Here is a 22,621-nt window from a genome sequence, read left to right as displayed (position 1 = left end):
CTGACTCAGATAGATAACTAGGAATCAATGGACTAGAATTGAGAGTTCAGAAACAAACCCTAACATGTATAGTTGACTGATTTTCCACACAGGGGCCAAGATAATTCACTGGGGAAAAAACAGTCTTCAACAGATGGTGTTAGTACAACCGGGTACCCACATGGAAACAAATTTGGACTGCTATCCGCTATATACAAAAATTAACTCAAAATGGATCGTAGACCTAAACATAAGAGAAGTCTCAGAGGAAATCATAGGAGTACATCTTCCTGACCCTGGGTTAGGCAGTGGTTTTTAGATATGACGTCAGAAGCATGAGTGATAAAAAAGAAGATAAAAGATAAGTTGGGTTTTAGCAAAATTAAAAACTTTTGTGCTTCGAAGGACAGGATCAAGACACTCCTCACACTGGAAGAAAATATTTTCAAAGCATGTATCTAATAAGGAACTTGTATCTGGAATATATACAGAACTTTTACAACTCAGTAATAAAGACAAATACCTCAATTTTTAAAAGGACAAAGGATTTGAACAGGCATTTCTCCAAAGAAAACACGAATAGCCAATAAGTCCATGAAAAGGTACGCAGCATCATTAGTCATTAGGAAAATGCAAATCAAAACCACGAGGAGACACCACATCACACCCACTAAGAAGGCAGTAATTTAAAAAAGACAATTACAAGTGTAGGGACTTCCCTGGTGGTGCAGTGGTTAAGAATCCACCTGCCAATGCAGGGGACATGGGTTTGAGCCCTGGTCCGGGAAGATCCCACATGCCACAGAGCAACTAAGCCCATGCACCACAACTACTGAGCCTGCGCTCTAGAGCCCATGAGGCACAACTACTGAGCCCGTGTGCCACAGCTACTGAAGCCCGCACACCTAGAGCCCGTGCTCCGCAACAAGAGAAGCCACCACAATGAGAAGCCCATGCACCACAACCCGTGCACAGCAACGAAGACCCAACGCAGCCAAAGAGAAATTAAAAAAAAAAAAAAAAAAAGCTTACAAGTGTTGACAAGGATGTGGAGAAACTGGAACCCCCGTCCACTGCCGGTGGGAATGTAAAATGGTGCTGCAGCTTTGGAAAGCAGCCTGGCAGTTTCTCAAAATGTTAAACGTAGGATTAACTTAGGACCCAGCAATTTGACTTCTAGATATCAAGAAAAATGAAAAAATGTGCACACAAACTTGTGCACAAGTGTTCGTAGTGGCATTATTCATAATAGCCCTAAATGGAAACAACCCAAATGTTGATCAGCTGATGAATGGGTACACAAAGGCAGTATATCCATACCATGGGTATCATTCTACAATAAGAAGGAAGGACGTGCTGATACACGCCGCAACAAGAATGGACCTCAGACACAAGGCCACATAACGTATAATTCCATTTCTGTGAAATGTCTAGAAGGGGCATATCTGTAGAGACAGAAAGCAGATGGGTGGTTGCCTAGGACCAGCTGCCGGATGGGGTTGGGGGCAGGGTTTCTTTTGGGGGATGATGAAATGTAAAATTAGATTATGGTGACAGTTGCACAACTCTGTGGCCATACTAAAAAACTGTTGAGTTGTACACTTTAAACTGGTAAACTTTCTGGTATAGATCAATAAAATGGGGCAGGGGAGGGAGGACTAGGACCTGCCCGGGAAGAAATTCCCCCCTAGCCTGGATGAGAAGACCTGGGCCAGTGGGTCACTGGCTAAGCTGAGCTTCCAGGATCTAGGGCCTTGGGCTGCCTCCAGCCCAGCCAGCTAAAGATGGGACCAACTGGGAACTGAGCCCTGGAGGGTGTGGGAATTCCCAGGAGCCCTGGGGTAGGGGTGGGGAACAGGATGGCTCCATTGCTCCTATTTTTAAGAGTCTTGGCCTTTACCCTGATCCCCTTCTGTGGAATCCCTGGACCCCAGCATCTGCTTAGTGAATCTGTGCCCCCAACCAGCGAATGCTTCCCATCCTAGAACCAATGTGGAGAGGGTGACTTTGGGCCTGCTCAGTATTATAAAGATAGGGACAATTCCATCACCACCTTCTGAACCGCCACCCCTCCTTTCCTGTCCCTCACTGGGGACCTGGGCAGGATTGTGTCTCTTTCTACCCAGGAGCCCTGGTGGAAAGGGCATCGGAGCTCCCCTCAGATCTGAGCCTGTTTGCCTGCCCTTCCCTCTCCAGCCTACCCAAGGCAAGGCGTAGGCTGCTCCCTGGTGGCCAGACAGGGAAGGACTCATTCCTCCCCCCAGGTAAGATGGGTGGGATCCTAGCAGGGCTGTGACAGGCAGGCAACTGGATTGGCAGGGCAGAGGGACAAAGGATCTGGAGGGATTCTGGGGTGCATAGACAGAGGGGAGGCTGGCAGGAACGAAAGAGATGAGATAGGAGCGGAGAGAAAAAGTAATAAAATGTATCACGTGGTAAAAGGATCAAACAGTACAAAAGGCCCTAATATAAAAGTAAGTCTTTGGCTCCAGCGTCCCAGTACCTTATCCAAAGCGAGCACTGTTTACATAGCCTTAAACACACACACACAGACACACACACAAATGGGACATACTTTACCCAGTGATTTGACATCTCTTTTTTTTTTTAAAGAAGATGTTGGGGGTAGGAGTTTATTAATTAATTTATTTTTGCTGTGTTGGGCCTTCGTTTCTGTGCGAGGGCTTTCTCTAGTTGTGGCAAGCGGGGACCACTCTTCATCGCGGTGCGCGGGCCTCTCACTATCGCGGCCTCTTGTTGCGGAGCACAGGCTCCAGATGCGCAGGCTCAGTAGTTGTGTCTCACGGGCCTAGTTGCTCCGCGGCATGTGGGATCCTCCCAGACCAGGGCTCGAACCCATGTTCCCTGCGTTAGCAGGCAGATTATCAACCACTGCGCCACCAGGGAAGCCCCTGATTTGACATCTTTTTTAATTTTTTTTTTTTGGCCGTGCGGCTTGTGAGATCTTAGTTCCCCGACCAGGGATTGAACCCTGGGCCCTCGGCAGAGAAAGCACTGAGTCTTAACCACTGGACCACCAGGGAATTCCCTGACCTCTTTTTAAAAAGCACTTTGCAGAACATTCCAAATCAGCACCAACACATCTTCCTCACTTTTCTATTTTTTTTAGCAAATGCTTGGTATCTCATCCTATTGATGCAACTTAATTTCTTCAACCAGCCCCCCTATTGTCCTCAAAGAGTTCCCAGCTTGATGGGGAAGACGAGAAAGACAGTGTGACACACCTGGGGTAATCGGTGACACTCTCGCCAAGCATCCATGAGCTCAGGCTGTGAATGTGCTACCAACCCCCCGGGATGGTGTCCCCAACCTGCTGCCCCTGCCAGCATCCGTCTGCCATTCTGGATGAATCCAGACCCCACAGAGAGGCACCCTGAGCCTGACGGTGGACCTGCAGCCCAATTCCCCCAAGCAATGTGTTCCCTAAGATCCAAATTGCTGGTAAAACAGGTCCTGGGAGGAGGAGAGTCTGACAAATCTCACCTGAAGCTAGAGGTGTTTGGAAGGGGGTGTTGGAGGGAGTGTAGAGAGGCCTGGGGGGCTACAAGCTATAGTTCCATGAGGACCCATCTCTCTGGGCAGGTCTAGGAGCTGCTCTCTGGGAAAAGCTGAGAGCCTTCTGATATTAGGAACTGGGTGGAACAGGGCTGCACCTCCTGAACTAGCTGCTTGCTGAGCTGGGAACAAGGCAGGGGGCACTGCAGCTTGAGTCTGCAGCTGGGGGCAGGGGGCAGAGGGGCAGAGCAAGCTCAGTGGACTCCCATGTACTCTTTCAGTCCAGGCTCTGGCAACCCTTCTCTGACCCCTTCCCTGTCTCTAAGCAGCTGCACTCAGGCCTGACAACCTGGAAAAATCTACACCTGCCTCCAAAAGGACTCAGAATCCCTTTAGAAAGTGCAGTCTTTATCAAAGGGCCCACCACTCCTGGCCATCACACAGCCCCACTCAAACCCTCCCTGCTGGTAAGCAGCCTGAAAAGTTGCATCTCTTGGGGGATAGTGGCAAAAACACTTATCTGAGAGTTAAGAGTTCCTGGTTCTAGTCCCAGACCTGCTGTCTTACTGGTCACTGATCTTTGCAGAGTCACTTCCTATCTCTGGCCCTCAGTTTCCCAGGATGTAAAATGAAGATAACTCCCATCCTGTTCAGCTGCTGCTACCGCTTACAGATCACATGAGAGCCCTGGTCACACCCACTAGGCCCCGCCCCATGGCCAGTCCAGGCTCACACGGTGCATCCCTCCTCCAGCTTCCTGACCTTTTAGTTCCTCAGATCTGCTCAGCTCTTTCTTTACCCTTCCTGGGTCTTCATATATGCATTTTTTTCTTCACAGAATGGTATTCCCCTCCCTCTTCTCCTGGACAATCCCAACTTAATTCTGATTAAACGTCACTTCCTTTTGGAAGCCTTTGGCTGGGGACCGTACACAGCATCACAAGTACAGTGGACCCCTGAACAACACGTGTTTGAACTGCCGGGTCCACTTATACAGGAATTTTTTTTCCATAAATACGTGCTACACTACTACATGGTCCGCGGATGCGGTACCCTGGATACAGGAGGGCTGACTGTAAAGTTATATTTTGGCTGCCAGAGGGTCGGCCCTCCTAACACACATGCAAAGTTTAAGGGTCAACTGCATAATGTAAATCTTTGTTTATATAAGTACTTGGTTTGTAGGTCTCCCCGGAAGAGGGGTGGCAGTGCCTGGTACAAAATCAACTTCAAATACTTATTGGGTGGTAGGATGGACGGAAGGAAAGTGATCTGCATGTGAAAGCGCGCTGTATCTGAAGGCATTTGTGAAGGACTACGAGTCACATCCGGCCCCGGACTTTTGAAGTCACCAGGGTCACGCGCTCTTGCACCACATGTGATCAGAACACACCCTCAGGAGCTGGTGTGGAACCCGGAAGCTGGTCTCTCAGCCGCCGGCCGGTGCTTTACCTTCAGTTCCGCGTGACCTGAGGCCCTCAGCTGATTGGACGCGGCCGTCACGCCCCTGGTCCCGAGTCCCCATTGGTGCCCGGCGGGCTGAGACCGGTGGACCATGGAGACCGTGGCGGTGGCCGCGGCTCTGGGGTTCCTGCTCCTGACCGCGGCGGGGGGCTCGGCCGGGGACGAGGCCCGGGAGGCGGCGGCCGTGAGGGAGCTGCTGGTCCGGCTTCTGGGACCCGGGCCGGCGGCCGCCTTCTCTGTGTCGGTGGAGCGCGCCCTGGCGGCCGAGTCCGGCCTGGACACCTACCGCCTGAGCGGCGGCGGCGTCGGAGCGCGGGTGCGGGTGCTCGGCTCCACGGGCGTGGCCGCCGCCGCAGGACTGCACCGCTACCTGCGCGACTTCTGCGGCTGCCACGTGGCCTGGTCGGGCTCTCAGCTGCGCTTGCCGCAGCCGCTGCCCGTGGTGCCGGAGGAACTGACCGAGGCCACGCCCAACAGGTACCGCGGCCGGACCGCGCCCCTCGGCTCCCTTGCAGCTCCCCGCCGCTTCCACCCACCCGGGCGCCAGCCCAAGCTGAAGTCCCCGCCCCTCCCCACCCTCAGCGCCGGGCTGCCAGGAAGCGCTGGCCTTAGGGTCGCACGACCTGGCTTCAGACCCCAGGTCTGATTCTAAAAGCCTTGTATCTTTGAGCAAGTCACTCTGAGCCTCGGCTGGCTCATCTGAAAAATGGAAATAATGTCATCTACCGTGCAGTGGTGCCGCTTTGATTGTGAGGATTTGCACGGTGCGGGGTGTAGAATTTGTGGTGCATAATCGGTGATCGGTAAATGCCATTACTTTCCTCCCCCACCCCTCTCTTCGAAGATGCTTACTGAGGAATGACCCCCAGCCCTGTCACAGGCCTCTGTTCTGGCGTTTGCCCCACTACACCGAGGTGATGCATTCACACAGCTGCCTCCCCATTAGACTGTGGAGAGAGGGATTTCCCCCCCCTTCAGGACAGGGGCCAACTTTGCCATATGGCACTTAAACGCTGTACACAGAGTAGGAATGAAAACGGAATATGCTCTCCCAAATATCTGCGAGGCTAGGGAGCTGAGTGCTGGGCGCAGGTGGGTGGGCACCTTCGGAAGCTCAGGCTCCACCTGGAGTGGATCCTGGAGTGAAGCAGTAGAGCTCACGTCTGGAGCCGCGTCTTTCTGGGTTAGATCTGGGTGGTGTGGAGAGCTGTTCCAGGACCGGGATGCCCTCCAAGTTCTTCCCCAGGCTGTGGACCCTCAGGGGTGAGGGACATTATCTTTGCCCCCAGGGCCACGCCCCAGCTCACGCCCCTGCCTGCAGGTACCGCTATTACCAGAACGTGTGCACACAAAGCTACTCCTTCGTGTGGTGGGACTGGGCCCGTTGGGAGCAGGAGATTGACTGGATGGCGCTGAACGGCATCAACCTGGCGCTGGCCTGGGGCGGCCAGGAGGCCATCTGGCAGCAGGTGCGTGCCCACCATACCCCAGGCATCCCGCCTCCCCCACATCAACGCAGTGTCTGGCACACAGAGAATAGGGCTCCAGGACTGTTGGTAGCAGGAGTGATGGCTCCAGCCTCCCAGCTTCCATGGTTGAGACAAACACACAGGAGCACTTACCCAGGGCTGGACCCCAGCACCCTACTGTAAACACTGTAAGAAGCCGGCCTCCCCTCTCTCCCCACCCTCACGTGGGTCAGTCAGCTGCCTCTGTGGATTCTGTCTCATTAGCAGCTCTTGATCTGCCTTGTCTTCTCCATCCTTATCCATGACCCCAGTTCAGGCTCTCATCCCCTCTGCCTGGACCCCAGTCTGCCAGAGCCTCTGAACAGCATCAACCAAAAAATAATGCAGGAGGCTGCAAATAAGAAGAGTTTATTTGGGGTCTTTACCGACTGCAATTTGGGAGACACGGGCTCGGGTAATCCTGAAAGAGTGTCCTGAGGAAGAAAAAGAGGGGCTAATTTTTTTTTTTTAAGCCATGAGATTGTTAAAAATTGCCTCGTGAGAATTGTGACTGACTCTGACGTAAGCTGGAAAATATTTGTTCATAAGGAATTGAGAGTTATTTTAGGGTAAGAGTCCAATAAGTATCTTGAATTTCTCGCAGGCTCTTTGGATAACTTGATCAGATCAAAAGGTCAGATTCCATCCAGTCTTGAGACCTGAAAAGTTACACTGCCTTAATGGCCTCCCGGCCATGAGAGCTTAGAGAGCTCTCTAAGCAACATTTTCCCTTCAAAGCAAGACTCCTCACTCTCCAAGTTCCACCAGAGTGTCCTTTCCGAATTGCAAATCTGGTGGAGACCTTCCACTATTAACGCACTCAAGAGCTCCCCATTGCCTTCAGGCTTTGCCCGGCCTGGGAGCTTCCATACCTGAGCCCTGAGCGCTCCGGCTACACCTGGGGCTGCTTAAGCTCCCTGCAGAGCTGCCCTCACCCATCCTTCTAGCCCTCCTTGCTCCATGAAGCCTTCTAAGGCCCCTTCCACATCTTGGGGAGAACCCCTTTGTGCCTCACCTCACCCATGCAACAAGGGTGACATTCCCAAACTCACCTGGTCACGGATCTGTTTCTCCCAGACTTTGGGCTCCTCGCAGGCAGGGATCGGGTTTTGTCTTAGTAACCGTAGGGTGCAGCCCAGAGAAGAGATGAACGTGCGTATGTTGAGTGAATGGATCAATGAGTAGAGATAAATGATTTACACGTGTGGGGCTCTCCCTCCTCCTCAGGTGTATCTGGCCTTGGGCCTGACCCAGACAGAGATCGATGAGTACTTCACTGGTCCTGCCTTCCTGGCCTGGGGGCGCATGGGCAACCTGCACACCTGGAGTGGCCCCCTGCCCCCCTCCTGGCACCTCAAACAGGTTTACCTGCAGGTAAAAGGATGGGGAAGGGAAGGAGCAGAATTGGTGCTGGACAGGTACAGGCCTGGGGTTGGGGGTGGTGTTTGGCCCACCCCGGGGCCCTTAACTGAATGGTGGGAACTCCGTGTGCCCTGAGAGAGTGAGGGCCTCCCGCCTCGGGGGGCCGTGCTCACTGCCGCCCCTCCCGTTCCTCACAGCATCGGATCCTTGACCGGATGCGCTCGTTTGGCATGATCCCCGTGTTGCCAGCGTTCGCAGGGCATGTCCCCAAGGCTCTCACAAGGTGAGATCCCCCCTCACCCTCCATTCAGCTCAGAGAGAGAATTTATATTCCCCTGCCAGGCACGAGTCAAAGAAAAATAAGCTCTAGATGTAGGCCTGCGCTTGATTCCTGGCTCTGTTACTGACTAGCCAGGTGACCTCGGACAGATGACGTGACTGCTCTGTGCCTTAGTTTCCTCACTTATAAAATGTATATATGACTTGGCATGGAGTCTTAGCAAATGGCAGCTCTTAGTGATGGTAGGGGTGCACTGGTCTCCTCTGTCCTTCCTGCCCCTCTGTTCCTCTGTGCTACCCACCCATCCTCTCCTGCGGCTGGCAAAATTCTTCGGGGCCCAGCTGAGACCTCCCCTCCTTCAGGAAGCCTTGCAGGGGGGGCCCCCAGCATTGGTTACCACCTCCCTCATGCACATGAGCACCTGGTTCCCACCACTGTCAGCGCTCAGCACACGTGGCCGGCCTCACTGGCCACTCCTTGGCCTCCCCAACTGGACAGCAGGAACCTCATTCGTACATTCAGCCAACATTTGTCAGGCTATCCGGGCTGCCCAACCAGGCCCTGTGCTGGGGCCTGGGGATGCAGCCACAAAGGTGCACAGAGGCCCCGCCCCCAGCGGGAGATATGTTGCCAGGGGGATACAATACAGTGATAAGGGCAGGGATATATGTGGGCCCAATTCTCTGTCAAGGTCACTTCTGCTTGGGGAAGGGAGGGTGCAGCAAGGGCTCAGAGCAGAGGTGATGTCATTTGTTTCAGCCAGTGGGAGGGGGAGAGACAGCAAAAGCTTTCCAGACAGGTGAAACTTAAAGGATGTCGAGGAGAAGCCAGATGCATAAGCGGGGAGGGAGGAGGAAAGGGCTCCAGGCACAGGGCACAGTATGTGCAAAGGCACAGAGGCATGAACGACCCAGGAACTGCAGAAGTTAGTGAGGCTGGAGATGACTACTGGTCAGCCTCCAGTAAATGTCTGAACTGTCACACACACACACACACACACACACACACACACCCAACTAGGGTGTTCCCTCAGGCCAATATCACCCAGATGGGCAGGTGGGGACATTTCAACTGCTCGTACTCCTGCTCCTTCCTCCTGGCTCCGGAAGACCCCCTATTCCCCATGGTGGGGAGCCTCTTCCTGCGGGCGCTGACCAAAGAGTTTGGCACGGATCATATCTATGGGGCCGATACTTTCAACGAGATGCAGCCACCGTCCTCGGAGCCCTCCTACCTGGCTGCAGCCACCGCCGCTGTCTACCAGGCCATGATTGCAGGTTCGGTGCCAGGGGAGGTCAGAAAGGGAAGACCCCCCCCCCCCGAGACCCTCAGGGAGATGGGGGTGGCAGAGGTCAGTGGGGGGTGGGAGGCAGGACTGGGAATAATAACACCTGACTGTGACACACAGCACTTTACAGTTTACCAAGCACTTCTACACACACACATCATCTTATTTAATGACACTGTGGTTGAGAGGTGAGCTCTGGAGCCGATATCCTGCTCCAACGCAGGCACTGCCACTCTTCCTGCCTGTGAGACTTGCAATGAATCACCTCCCCGCCAGTGCCTCCCAGTGCCTCAGCTGCTTCATCTGCAAAATGGGCTACCTCATAAGTAGAGTAACGCCTGGCCCAGAGTGAAGTGTCGTTAAGTGCCAGCTATTGAACATATTTTATTTGGTCTCTACCTCCATGCTGAAGTAGGTAACACAGGCCAGAGGTTAGGGGATGCGCCCCAAGCTGGTAGGTGCCCTTCTAGATGCACAAATGTGAACCCAGCTCTCCTTCCTGCCACTTACAGGGGAAGGGCAGAGAGGGGCCAGGTCAGGAATGGCTTGGGGAGGCCTCTGTGTCAGCCAGGAAGGAGCATATTGGCTCAGGCTTTGCGCAGCAATGCTCCAGGTGTGACCCGGGACGGCAGCATCAGAATCACCCTGGGGCCTGTCAGATGTGCAAATTCTCAGCACCCCCCCTACCTCCTGAATCAGAATGCCTGGGGCTGGGGCCCAGCCCTCTGGGTAATTCTGATGCTCTGTAAAGCTTTATAGCACTACCCTGGCACTCCCAGTGGGAGGAGGAGGAGATGGGAAGGACTTGTGCTGTGAAATGCCCTTCTGGCCGCAGTGGGGCGGGGTGGTGTGGGTTTCAGGGGAAGGAGTGTCCTGTGATAGAGTCATTTAACTTCTCTGGACCTCTGTTTCCTCATCTGTACAATGGGGTGAATGCTCTCCTGCCCCCTCTCCTCTTACCACCCTCTTTTCTGTCCCCACTCCCACCACAGTGGACCCTGACGCCGTATGGCTGCTCCAAGGCTGGCTCTTCCAGCACCAGCCCGAGTTCTGGGGGCCTGCCCAGGTGGGGGCCGTGCTGGGGGCCGTGCCCCGTGGCCGCCTCCTGGTTCTGGACCTGTTTGCTGAGAGCCGGCCCGTGTACGTCCGCACAGCCTCCTTCCAGGGCCAGCCCTTTATCTGGTGCATGCTGCATAACTTCGGGGGCAACCACGGCTTGTTTGGGGCCCTGGAGTCTGTGAACCGAGGCCCCACAGCCGCCCGCCTCTTCCCCAACTCCACCATGGTAGGCACGGGCATGACCCCCGAGGGCATCGGCCAGAACGAGGTGGTCTACGCCCTCATGGCTGAGCTGGGCTGGCGGAAGGGCCCAGTGGCAGATCTGGGGGCCTGGGTGGCGGGCTTTGCAGCCCGGCGGTACGGGGTCTCCCATGGGGACGCAGAGGCAGCGTGGAGGCTGCTTCTCAGGAGTGTCTACAACTGCTCTGGCGAGGGCTGCAGTGGACACAATCGCAGCCCGCTGGTCAGGCGGCCGTCCCTACAGATGGTTACCGACGTCTGGTACAACCGATCGGATGTACTGGAGGCGTGGCGGCTGCTGCTGACAGCCACCCCCGCCCTGGCCTCCAGCCCGGCCTTCTGCTACGACCTGGTGGATGTCACTCGCCAGGCAGTCCAGGAGCTGGTCAGCTTGTACTACGAAGAGGTGAGGACCGCCTATCTGAACAAGGAGCTGGTTCCCCTGATGAGGGCAGGAGGCGTCCTGGCCTATGAGCTCCTGCCCGCGCTGGACAAGGTGCTGGCTAGTGACAGCCACTTCCTGCTGGGCAGCTGGCTGGAGCAGGCCCGGGTGGCTGCCGTCAGTGAGACTGAGGCCCGCTTCTATGAGCAGAACAGCCTCTACCAGCTGACCCTGTGGGGGCCAGAGGGCAACATCCTAGACTACGCCAACAAGCAGCTGGCGGGACTGGTGGCCGACTACTACGCCCCCCGCTGGCGGCTCTTCACGGAGACCCTGGCTAAGAGCCTGGTCCAAGGCATCCCCTTCCAACAGCACCAGTTTGACAAGAATGCCTTCCAGCTGGAACAGACCTTCGTCCTCAGCACAAAGAGGTATCCTAGCCAGCCCCAAGGAGACACAGTGGACCTGGCCAAGAAGCTCTTCCTCAAATATTACCCCCGGTGGGTGGCTGGCGCCTTGCGACAGATTAAGCACCCTTGGGCCATGTTTTCCCCAAATTCCAGGCCTGGGCAGGTTCCCAGGGCCTGGGGCTAGGCAAGCAGCACAGGAGTTCCCCAGGCCTGGGTGAAGGAATTCATGCTGATGGGATCAAGCATGGAAGGTTTGGAGGGAGCCGAGCCGCCTTCCTCCACCATCCCAAATGTGGGATCAAAGTACTGTTTTAATACAACTTAATAAACTGATGAATCACCTGGACGTGTGTGTCAGAATGTCAATGCCATGATGCCGGGGAGGACTCAGGGCTATAGCATGGACACTGGTCAGGTCAGGTCTCCCTGTCCCCTTACCTCAGCTTCCTCGGGTGTTTTGTTTGTTTCATTTCATCAGTTTTGTTGGTCATATATCCAGAATTCATTATATAAATCTTTCAAAATAACTAGATATTACAAGAATATCTACAATTCAGCTCTGATTGTGCAAATACTTGACACAGGAAACCTTTTTTACAAATAATTATTTTTCTTATAAGAATACTTTAGGGCTTCCCTGGTGGCGCAGTGGTTGAGAGTCCGCCTGCCGATGCAGGGGACGCGGGTTCGTGCCCCGGTCTGGGAAGATCCCGCATGCTGCGGAGCGGCTGGGCCCGTGAGCCATGGCCGCTGAGCCTGCGCGTCCGGAGCCTGCGCTCCGCAGCGGGAGAGGCCACAACAGTGAGAGGCCTGCGTACCGCAAAAAAAGAAAAAAACAACAAAAAAGAATACTTTAGTACAACACTGCTATATTTAAAATGAATAACCAACAAGGACCTACCATATAGCACAGGGAACTCTGCTCAATGTTATGTGGCCGCCTGGATGGGAGGGAAGTTTGAGGGAGAATGGATACATGCATATATATGGCTGAGTAGCTTTGCTGTGCATCTGAAACTATCACAACATTGTTAATCAGCTATGCTCCAATATAAAATTAAAAGTTTTTTAAAAAGAATACTTTAGCACAGAAAATAAGTCTCTATATATCTTACAGCAAATTTTATGCAGTGTTTTTTACCAATTCAACCATCATTTCAGGTTTCCTATCATAGCACGTCCATCACATCCCATAAACCAAACTATAATCTGCTGCTGCTTCTCATTGTCATTTACCACTGAGAGTCACATTGTTAAGAGTTTTTAGGCTTCTTCTTCTAATCTTTCCTGATCTGAAAGAATTCATGTATTCAGGCTAGAAGAGGTAATTTAAACAACATTCCTTCTAAATCTAACTTGTATTGGGTTAATCGCTGTGCTCGGTGAAGCATCTTTTCACTTTTCTCTTAGGCTAGACTGGCTAGTAGTCCACCCCTGCTGTATCAAGCAGAAGGGATAAAGTCCTAATATTCCTAAACGTTTCTAAACTGCAAAAACAAAACCCTAGAAACAAGAGTTAAATACAAGTATTCAGAAAGCTAAAACATTTGCTAATGATGAGAAGTAGAGAATACTTTCAGATTTGAGGTCTCTCCTAGGTTGGAGAAGACATAAAAGAAAGTATAAGGATGTGGCAGTAGTTTTATATTGATAAAATATTGAAAAACTGAAAAAAGGAATCACTTAGGTCAGTGCCAGGAGATACAGGATCTTAGACTCTGTGGCTAGCTGAACTATTTGACATTCTTTGGATGCTGTGACTTTAAAATAGCCTAATAAATACCTTGGTCAGAACAAGTAATCATTTAGGCCAGGGTAACTTTACAGAATACTGACCATGTTTCCCTGAAGAGACAGGACACCTCCCCAGGGGAAACATTTAGTATTCGCTCCATTCCTTCAGTTACTGAGAAGTATGTCCAGTTAGCAAAAGCTTGTCTTACTTTGCAGGTAGCATGCATTAAAACCAAGAGTCTGGCAGCCGTCGAGTTCCTGAGTACTCAGCTCCAATTATCCAATATTCTTTTTTTAAATTAATTAATTAATTTGTTTGCGGCACGCCGCAAGTGGGGGCTACTCCTTGTTGCAGTGCACGGGCTTCTCATTGCGGTGGCTTCCCTTGTTGCGGAGCATGGGTTCTAGGCGCACGGGCTTCAGTAGTTGTGGCACGTGGGCTCAGTCGTGTGGCACGCGAGCTCTAGAGCGCAGGCTCAGTAGCTGTGGCTCACGGCCTTAGTTGCTCCGCGGCACGTGGGATCTTCCCGGACCAGGGCTCGAACGTGTGTCCCCTGCATTGGCAGGCGGATTCTTAACCACTGCGCTACCAGGGAAGCCCCCCTCAGTTTTAAACTAACCCCTGACCTTTGAACTGAGAACACCCTTGCAAAACATTTACTTTCACACCCTCAGCAACAAACTTTGGCAACTATAATTGTCCCTGTGGGACAGAGGCTTGCCAGGCAAAGATCTGCCCAGGGCGCTCAGTGCCCACATGGGAGCCCACACCTCCTGTTTGCAAAGCTTCACCCTCCCTCTGACTAGCAACTTAAAGAAGGGGTGTTCTAAGTGGTAGCCTCATCTCTGCCTTGACCTAGAGTAGGTTGGGGAGAGAAGGCCAGGGATCCACAGTAGGTCTCAGCCTTGAGATTGTGCTGCAGACATAACAAGGGGTGGGGACCCACGCAGGCAGGGGCGGGGCGAAGCAGGTGATATCCATCCCAGAGACCAGCGCCCAGCATTCCCGGGGCCTCTCCCTACGCAGCACAGCTCCATGGACCGCACCGTGGTGCTCATCACCGGCTGTTCCTCCGGCATTGGCCTACACCTGGCCCTGCGCCTGGCGTCCGACCCATCCCAGGGCTTCAAAGGTACCTGAGGGGACTGGGGTGGAGAGACCAGCTCCTTCCTGGTCCAAGGGGGCCTAGGTAGGGTTGTAAGCCCGAAATTCAGAGCCTCGTCCTCTCCCTGAACCTCCAGTGTACGCCACGCTGAGGGACCTGATGGCACAGGGCCCACTTTGGGAGGCCGCCCGGTCCCGAGGGTGCCCTCCCGGCTCCCTGGAGATGTTGCAGCTGGATGTGACGGACGCAGATTCCATAGCCGCTGCCCGGGCACGCGTGACCGAGGGCCGCGTGGACGTGCTGGGTGAGTCTCCCTGCAAAACTAGTGCAGGAGCCTTCCTCACCCTGTGTCCAAACCGAGGCGTCCCGAGGCCCAGGGAGCACGAGGGGACAGGCGGGGAGGAGGGCCGCGCGTGAGGCGAGCGGAGTTCGGTCTCTCTCCCCGCAGTATGTAACGCAGGCCGGGGCCTGGTGGGGCCGCTGGAGGCACACGAGGAGGGCGCCGTGGGCTCCGTGCTGGATGTGAACCTGACCGGTACCGTGCGGATGCTGCAGGCCTTCCTGCCGGACATGAAGCGGCGACGCTCGGGACGCATATTGGTGACCGGGAGCGTGGGAGGCTTGATGGGTGAGTGGAAGCCGGGGAAGAAGCAGAGGCGCGCAGGAGGCGGGGCTCAACGGGAGAGTCGGGGGTCTAATAAAAGGGGTGGGACCTGGTGAACCTGCCCCGGGCCCCTCCCGCTCCCCGCGGCTCCCCTCCTCGACGCGCCTCAGCAGCCTCCTCTCGCCTCCAAGCTCTTCCCTTCAACGCCGTTTACTGCGCCAGCAAGTTTGCAATCGAGGGTTTGTGCGAGAGTCTGGCGATTCTGCTGCAGCCCTTCGGGGTCCAGTGAGTCACCGCCCCGCCCCCGGGACCCTCTGAACACTGACTTTGGGAACCCCAGCACCCTGTTTTGTTGGAACCGCTCTCAGGCGTTCTCCCTGGCCCCTCCTTAGTGCGGCGTCCGTTTGTCGTGTGCCAGGCACAGTACTGGGCGTTTGGCACCGCCCTCTCACGCCACCTGCCGACCTAGCTGGTGAGGCGTCGGTATTGTTAGTGGGAAGCTCAGGCCCAGAGAGGTTCGGTGACTGGCCCAAGGTCACACAGCTGTTAAGGGACCCAGCCAGGGTGGCATAATGACGCCAGAGCCTCTCTCACACACTCTCCAAGGGACGTGGGGGCTCTTTTCCGGCAGTAAACCGCTTTCAAATGCTCGGGTTACGCTAAGCGCCCGCCAGCCGGGTGCAGCCCCCCTGCGGCCCTCCCTCCCGGACTCGCATTCGCCCCCGCCCACCCGCCGCTCTCCCGCCGGCAGCTTGAGTCTCATCGAGTGCGGCCCGGTGCACACCGCCTTCCCCGAGAAGCTGGAGGGCGGCCTGGGCGGGGTGCTGGACCGCGCGGACGCCGAGACCCGCGACCTCTTCTCCCGCTACCTGAGCCACTCCGAGCAGATCTTTCTTGAAGCGGGGCAGGACCCGGAGGACGTGACCGAGGTGAGCGCCGGGCCGGACTGCGGGAGCGGGGTCAGCGCTCCGGTTCCCCAGCCCAGCCCCGGCCAGCGCGCCTCCTCCCGCCGCTGCAGGTCTTCCTCCAGGCGCTGCGCGCCCCGCGCCCGGCCCTGCGCTACTTCACCACCGAGCGCTTCCTGCCCCTGATACAGCTGCGCTTCTCCGACCCCAGCGGCTGCAGTTACGTCGCTGCTGCGCACCAAGCAGTGTTCGGCGACCAGGCCGCCGAGGGCTCAGACGGCGCCGGGGCGGAGGCCGGAGCCGGAGAACCGGGGGCACCTGAGCTCGGAGCTCCTCTTGCCGCCCCGAAATAAAGGCCTGGTTCGCCGCTGTCTCCCGCGCTCTCCTTTGCGGCCCCGGGTTGTGCGGTCTGGGGATGAAAAGGGGCTTTTCACTGCACCGCACCTGTGTGATCACTGGCGCGCGCGGCGGGTGGATGATCAGGAAAGAAGGTGTTAGCCCAGGTTATACCTACGGAAACCGAGGTCCAGAAAGGGAAGGAGCTAGCCCAAGGTCACGCCTCAAGTGCGCCTCAGGGCAGGGAGAGTGGTCCCTGGATTCCCGAGGGGTGTCTGCAGCAGTAGGAGTTAGGTGGACTTGGGTGCGGGGACAGTCGGCTTGTGACTTGGCTCCCACGAGTCCTGGGACCTTAGGCAACGTCCTACCCTCTCCGAGTCCATTCTCTTACCCGCAAAACGGGTATAATACCTATGTCGTGGATTGTGATAAGAATTAATTGAGATAATGCCCAAAAGTGCTGGTATAGAAGTCTTAATAGCAGGCCCTATTATTATTACTACTAGTGGTATTACTATTGTGATTGTGTTCCCATGTGGAAGCCAGATGTGTAAGGAAGAAACAAGGCTAAATGAGCCCAAAGGAGACAGCCCCACTCACCCCTCTCCTTGCCCCCCGCCGTAAGACAACACTCAGCAGGAGAGATCCCCCCTCGCCCAGAAGACAACACTCAGCAGGAGAGATCCCCCCTCGCCCAGAAGCTGCCTCTCACCAGGAGGTCAAGCCGAAGCTCCAGCTCTGCCCTGTGGTCCACGTCCTCCTTCCAGAAGCCAGCAAAAGGAGCTGGCGTGGCAGCAGCCACTTAAAGGGCCTGCAGGGTTGCAGAGCCAATCTCCCTCTAACCTCCTCTGAGGTTGGGTGCCGGAGGAGGGGTGGAGATAGAGACTAGGGGAGGAGGTTGCAGGCAGAGGAAAGCAGTAGGGGTGCCGCAGGAGGGGCTTAGTAAAGAACATACATTAGCAGACTCATCAGGTTCACAACACTCTGGGTAAATGGCACAGGTGCCTCCTTGCGTGGCAGTAGTAATGTCCGAAGCCATCCTATTTTGGAGGACAGCTTTCTCATTAGAGACCTAAGGATGGGCTTTGTTGCTTATCATTTAAGGCTTGCTGGATGCAGTTAGTTAGGAAGGGCACCTGTGTGCCTGTGTGCCTCCACCCCCAGGCCAATGGAGGGAAACAAGACAGCGGCCAAATGACTGCAACAGTGGAAACCAGAACGTGCCCACCTGGCCTCGAGGAGAGGGAGGTGGCAGCTTTAGGCACTTGACCTGGTTGTGCACACCATACATGTTGGCTGGGGAGGCAACACTGTCAGTTGTGAGGAAGGGGGCGGGGGCGGAGGCCGCGTGCCAGACCAGACCTTCACCTTCTCCCCTCTTTTCTTTGGCCACGTGGCTTGTGGAACCTTAATTCCTCAACCAGGGATGGAACCCATGCCCTCAGCAGTCCTAACCACTGGACCACCAGGGAATTCCCACCTTCTCCCCTCTTTTAATGGTGCATCTTCCATTCCAAGTGTAGTGTGTTTCAACAACCAATCCGTCACTGGTTGGGAACTCCGATGCGCGGCCCAGACTCCTTTGGCAGTTGCTTTGGGCATTGTTTAGAACACATAGGTCATGATGTTACTGCATTAACCAAGTCACCCTATTTCAAGGGCAATCAGGTATCCTCGGCAATATGCCATCCCATACAGGCTTTACAGTGGCTGTTTTTTCAACGCACCCAATCTGCTGTATCTACTGAAGGGTCAGTTGCTAGGGCTTGTATCCTGGCTAGGGCATCAGCTTCTGATTGCCAGGGGATGTCAGTGCCTTATGAGCCAGGATGTGGAAGACAGTGAGGACTGCCTCAGACTCTCGCGGATGAACTCAAATGTCTTTTCACACATCTTGTACAAGGGCTGATTTCTTTTTTTTTTTTTTAATTTATTTTATTTATTTTTGGCTGCACTGGGTCTTCATTGCTGCGCGTGGGCTTTCTCTAGTTGTGGTGAGCGGGGGCTACTCTTCGTTGCGGTGCGCGGGCTTCTCATCATGGTGGCTTCTCTTGTTGTGGAGCACAGGCTCTAGGCACGCGGGCTTCGGAAGTTGTGGCACGTGTGCTCAGTAGTTGTGGCTTGCGGGCTCTAGAGCACAGGCTCAGTAGTTGTGGCGCACAGGGCTTAGTTGCTCCGCAGCCTGTGGAATCTTCCCGGACCAGGGCTTGAACCTGTGTCCCTTGCATTGGTGGGCGGATTCTTAACCACTGCACCACCAGGGAAGCCCAAGGGCTGTTTTCTGATCAGCCATCTCTCAGCTTCCCTTTGTCCAAGCCGTAGGGTTAATCCCTTTAGAACAGCCCAACTGTTCTGAGTTCAGCCCATTGGCTGCTGCAGTTCGTTCCTGTTTCCAGCCAGATGGTGTCAGTGTTGGGCAGAATAGCAACTGCAGTCCATGTGGGTGGGTTGCCCCGACTAGACCCAACTGTATACCAGGCATCAGCGGGGATCCCTGCCCCCACCCCGCCTCTCTACAGGCTGCAGGGGACACCCCAGGTATAGAGGCAGGGGAATTTGGAGGATTACATACTCTTCAGGGCCTAGTAGCACTTGAATTTCTAGAGACAGTGGGCTGGCAGGCAGGGTGCCCCTCTGTTGCAAATGGGCCACTTAGTCAACGTGGGGGTTGAGCCATGGCAGAGGTGGGTCCATAGAACATAGTCTCAACCTCGCCCTTGATAGGAAGGGACGTTCTTACCATGATATGCTGTTCTTTCGTGAGAGGCTATAGCTGGTGGGGTGTTCTGTGTACATTGCAAGGAGCTGTTGCTCTATGAGGGGTACATTGGGGTTTCTGTCCCCCCCGCAGAGCTGGGACCAAAATCCTAAGGGTGCTCTCCTCTCCTGTTGTCTCTGCCACAGTGTGTTCCGAAGTCACAGACACATCTAACTTAAACGGTTGCCCTGCTTGGGAGGTGCCCAGAGCTGCGATCAGCTTCACTAGTACTTTTTCCATCTCAAAGGCAGCTTGCTGCCCTGATCCCCAGTTCCACGGGCGCCTTCTCTTCCTCAGGCGGCATAAGGGATGGAGGCACTGTGCCAGGTGGGGAATAAAAGTCCCCCCAAACCCCAAAATCCCTGTAAAGGCTTGCACCTCTTTCTTTTATATATATATTTATTTATTTATTTACTTATTTGTGGCTGCATTGGGTCTTCGTTGCTGCATGGGGGCTTTCTCTAGTTGTGGTGAGCGGGGGCTACTCTTCGTTGTGGTGCGCGGGCTTCTCATTGTGGTGGCTTCTCTTGTTGTGGAGCATGAGCTCTAGGCACGCAGGCTTCAGTAGTTGTGGCACGTGGGCTCAGTAGTTGTGGCTCGCGGGCTCTAGAGCGCAGGCTCAGTAGTAGTGGCACACGGGCTTAGTTGTTCCGCGGCATGTGGGATCTTCCCGGACCAGGGCTCGAACCCGTGTCCCCTGCATTGGCAGGCGGACTCTTAACCACAGCGCCACCAGGGAAGTCCCGCTTGCACCTCTTTCATATTCTTAGGGGTTGGATAGGCTTGTACCTAATCAATCACGGCTTCTGGAACAATGCACGTCTTACCCCACCAAACAACTCCCCAAAACTTTACGGGGGTGCCTGTGCCTTGAATTTTCTGAGGGCTCACCACCCATCCTCGTCCTCACAGATATTCCAGCAAAGTCTGCAGAAGGTCCTGCAGCAGAGGCAAGTCTTAACATGTTAACATCATCTCATCAATGTAATGAGCCCATTTTACTGATGTGGGGAAGGAGAATAGGGTCAGGTCTTGGGCTACCATCCCATGACATGTGGTGGGGCTGTGCAGGTGGCCTTGAGGAAGCACTTGAAAGGTCCATTGTTGCTCCTCTCGCATGAAGGCAAATTGATGTTGTGACTCAGTGGCCAGGTGTAGACTGAAAAAAGCATTCGCTAAGTCAGGTAGCGCATGGTATGTTCCTAGGATGGCGGCCAAGGTACTGAAGGCGGTGGCACTGTTGGGCACAGACACATGGATGGGGCTTGTTCAGCTCTCCGTAGTCCACGGTTATCCGCCATGAGCCATCTGGCTTTTTCACCAGCCATACCAGGCTGTTGAACGTACTATGGGCAGAACGTACCATTCCCACTCAGTGCAGTTCTGGGATAGTTTCTTCTATTCCCTTAAGCCCCACCCACCCAGGCAATTTATATTGTTTGACAGTTTCCACTCTTCCCCGGGGGGTGGCAGGCTTACCGTTCCCAGTTGGTGTTCCCCTCATCACTGGTCTGATTACTCTAACCCAGAGGCAGATTCGCAGACATAGGTTTGCAGAGCTTGACCTTGTAGGATATCAATGCCCACTATGTTCTCTGGTATTAGTGATAAAAACTCTCATATTCTCTCCAGAAAAATGGTACAGATGAACCGGTCTTCAGGGCAGAAATAGAGACACAGACGTAGAGCACAAACATATGGACACCAAGGGGGGAAAGTGGCAGGGGTGTGGTGGTGGTGGGATGAATTGGGAGATTAGGATTGACATATATACACTAATATATATAAAATGGATAACTAGTAAGAACCTGCTGTATAAAAAATAAAATAAAATTCAAAAAACAAATCTCATATTCTAGGGGTGTGGAGGGGCAAGGAGAACGCCCAATTTGCTGTGTGAAAAGGACTTTCCTGACTATAACCATTTGCGCTCTATAATTCAGTGGCGCTGAGGGGGCCAGAAAACTTCTGAGGGTGACCGTGTATTACAGTACATCCGGGGAAATTCCCTGGCGGTCCAGTGGTTAGGACTCGGTGCTTTCACTGCTGTGGCCCGGGTTCAATCCCTGGTCGTGGAACTAATATCCGGCAAGCTGTGCGGCACAGCCAAAAAAAAAAAAGGAAGGAAGAAAAAGATATTAGAGTACATCCGGCTCCAGTATCCACCAGAGCTGTACTTTCAAAAAAAAAAAAAAATTTATTTATTTGGCTGCACCGGGTCTTAGTTGTGGTATGCGGGGTCTAGCTCCCTGACCAGGGATCGAACCTGGGCCCCCTGCATTGGGAGCGTGGAGTCTTAATCACTGGACCACAGGGAAGTCGCCAGAGCTGTCACCTTCTGTTTATTTCTGGAAGATCAACCAGTAGTGAGCTCCACAGGAGGCCTCCGATTGCCTCCAGTGGGCCTCACCTGGAAGCAGTCTTGGCCTGCATCCTATAACCTGGGCACGTGGGAGGCACCCACCTCAAACAGGAGAATCCCTGAGGCCTCTGCTGGAGCGGGCAGGGCGTCAGGGATGATAGGGCCGAGTGGGCAGTTCTGAAATGTTATGCAGGTTTTAAGGCTTCCCACAGGCCAACCAACACAGCACTGGATGGCCGATGTATCTTTTCAGTTGCGTTCCCAGCAGCAATGAAGTCAAACCACGTTTGTTTCCGGGTTACTTTTACCAAACCCTTTACAGCCCTTCAGGATAGCCTTTTGGCTTTTTGAGCTCCCTCTCTGTCTTGGGTCTTTCCTGCAGGCCAGTATGTAACTGTTCCTGGGATTTGTTGGTTTCCTCTAGATCAGCAAGGGATTGCCCAACATCACAAATGTCTCGTCCCACAACTGGGCTCAGCGTGGATATTACTGTCCCATACCAGGTGATGGGGGCAGTCTGGAGTATCTTGGCTTTCATTCCTGCAGTGAATGTGGCCTGATCAGGCCCTTCAAAGATAGGAGCACAGATGGCCTGTCTCACTCCCAACTCCCTAAGCAGTTGTTGCACCTCCTCTATAGATTTCCAGGGTCCCACATGCCCAGGGAAACCCCTCATATTGGGACAAGCCTCCCTGCAGGTTAGAATAATCCAATCTATAAGGGAGTGAGGACCTCGAGCCGCCAAGTCCTATGCAGATGCTTCAGGAGGGCCGGCTGTGTGGTGACGTTGCTCATTTTCTCTGCCTCCTGCCCAGCCAGGGAAATCATCCCCACACCCCCCAGTTCCATAGCCATACTAACCATGCTTGGATACTTTCCCTGGCCTTTTGCTGGAATTCGGCAGCTGTATCACTAATCTCAGTGGACGTTTATTCTCTCATCGTGAACGTTGCCTGAATGGGGGCTGCCCTGCTGGCTGGGATGGTCATCACCTGGTTTTTGTTTTCTTCTGCATAGGGGTCCTATGGCATGGGGTGTTTCGTGTGTTTTACTGTCAGTCACCACAACACCCCCCCCTTCCCTCTCTTCACTTTCCTGGGGATTCCACCTCTTAGCATCCAGTCGGGCTTTGTCAAGCGTTTGGACCTTAATTTGGGGCAGCTCTCGAGCTCCTAGCTTTGTAAACCGCACAGTAATGTCTCCAACTTATCATCCCACTCCCCCACCCCGCCTGCCAGCCCCGAAGTGAGCAGAACAGTGGACAATGCACGTCCTTCTCTAACCTCAGCTCTTCTTCCAGCTTTTCAACTTGAGTTTCAGCCTCTAGT

General features: G+C 54.2%; 2 protein-coding genes across 2 annotated transcripts; both read left to right on the top strand.

Annotated features, from left to right (window-relative positions):
• The first annotated feature begins 4,891 nt into the window (after positions 1-4,891).
• On the top strand, positions 4,892-11,834 carry NAGLU (N-acetyl-alpha-glucosaminidase). Its single transcript, XM_004282823.3, has 6 exons — positions 4,892-5,436; positions 6,281-6,428; positions 7,695-7,841; positions 8,027-8,112; positions 9,130-9,386; positions 10,390-11,834. The coding sequence occupies exons 1-6, from the start codon at positions 5,051-5,053 to the stop codon at positions 11,670-11,672; spliced, it is 2,307 nt and encodes a 768-aa protein (XP_004282871.1). The 5' UTR covers positions 4,892-5,050; the 3' UTR covers positions 11,673-11,834.
• A 2,351-nt stretch (positions 11,835-14,185) lies between these two features.
• Positions 14,186-16,625, top strand: HSD17B1 (hydroxysteroid 17-beta dehydrogenase 1). The gene is made up of 6 exons (XM_004282824.3): positions 14,186-14,355; positions 14,465-14,632; positions 14,777-14,956; positions 15,124-15,217; positions 15,684-15,861; positions 15,951-16,625. The coding sequence occupies exons 1-6, from the start codon at positions 14,259-14,261 to the stop codon at positions 16,188-16,190; spliced, it is 957 nt and encodes a 318-aa protein (XP_004282872.1). The 5' UTR covers positions 14,186-14,258; the 3' UTR covers positions 16,191-16,625.
• Positions 16,626-22,621: the final 5,996 nt, after the last annotated feature.

The sequence above is a fragment of the Orcinus orca genome, chromosome 19 (genome assembly GCF_937001465.1).
Source record: "Orcinus orca chromosome 19, mOrcOrc1.1, whole genome shotgun sequence".
Lineage (NCBI taxonomy): Eukaryota > Metazoa > Chordata > Mammalia > Artiodactyla > Delphinidae > Orcinus > Orcinus orca.
Note: the sequence above shows the minus strand (reverse complement) of the source record. Positions and strands in the feature narration are given on the sequence as shown.

What these genes read in the sequence shown, in the direction of transcription:
- NAGLU (XM_004282823.3), top strand. Translation starts at nt 5,051, where the DNA reads ATGGAGACCGTGGCGGTGGCCGCGGCTCTGGGGTTCCTGCTCCTGACC. An exon ending in ACCGAGGCCACGCCCAACAG is followed by an intron (nt 5,437 to 6,280) that starts GTACCGCGGCCG and finishes CCCTGCCTGCAG; the next exon opens with GTACCGCTATTACCAGAACG. An exon ending in CTACCAGGCCATGATTGCAG is followed by an intron (nt 9,387 to 10,389) that starts GTTCGGTGCCAG and finishes CTCCCACCACAG; the next exon opens with TGGACCCTGACGCCGTATGG.
- HSD17B1 (XM_004282824.3), top strand. Translation starts at nt 14,259, where the DNA reads ATGGACCGCACCGTGGTGCTCATCACCGGCTGTTCCTCCGGCATTGGC. An exon ending in GGGCCGCGTGGACGTGCTGG is followed by an intron (nt 14,633 to 14,776) that starts GTGAGTCTCCCT and finishes CTCTCCCCGCAG; the next exon opens with TATGTAACGCAGGCCGGGGC. An exon ending in ACCCGGAGGACGTGACCGAG is followed by an intron (nt 15,862 to 15,950) that starts GTGAGCGCCGGG and finishes CCGCCGCTGCAG; the next exon opens with GTCTTCCTCCAGGCGCTGCG.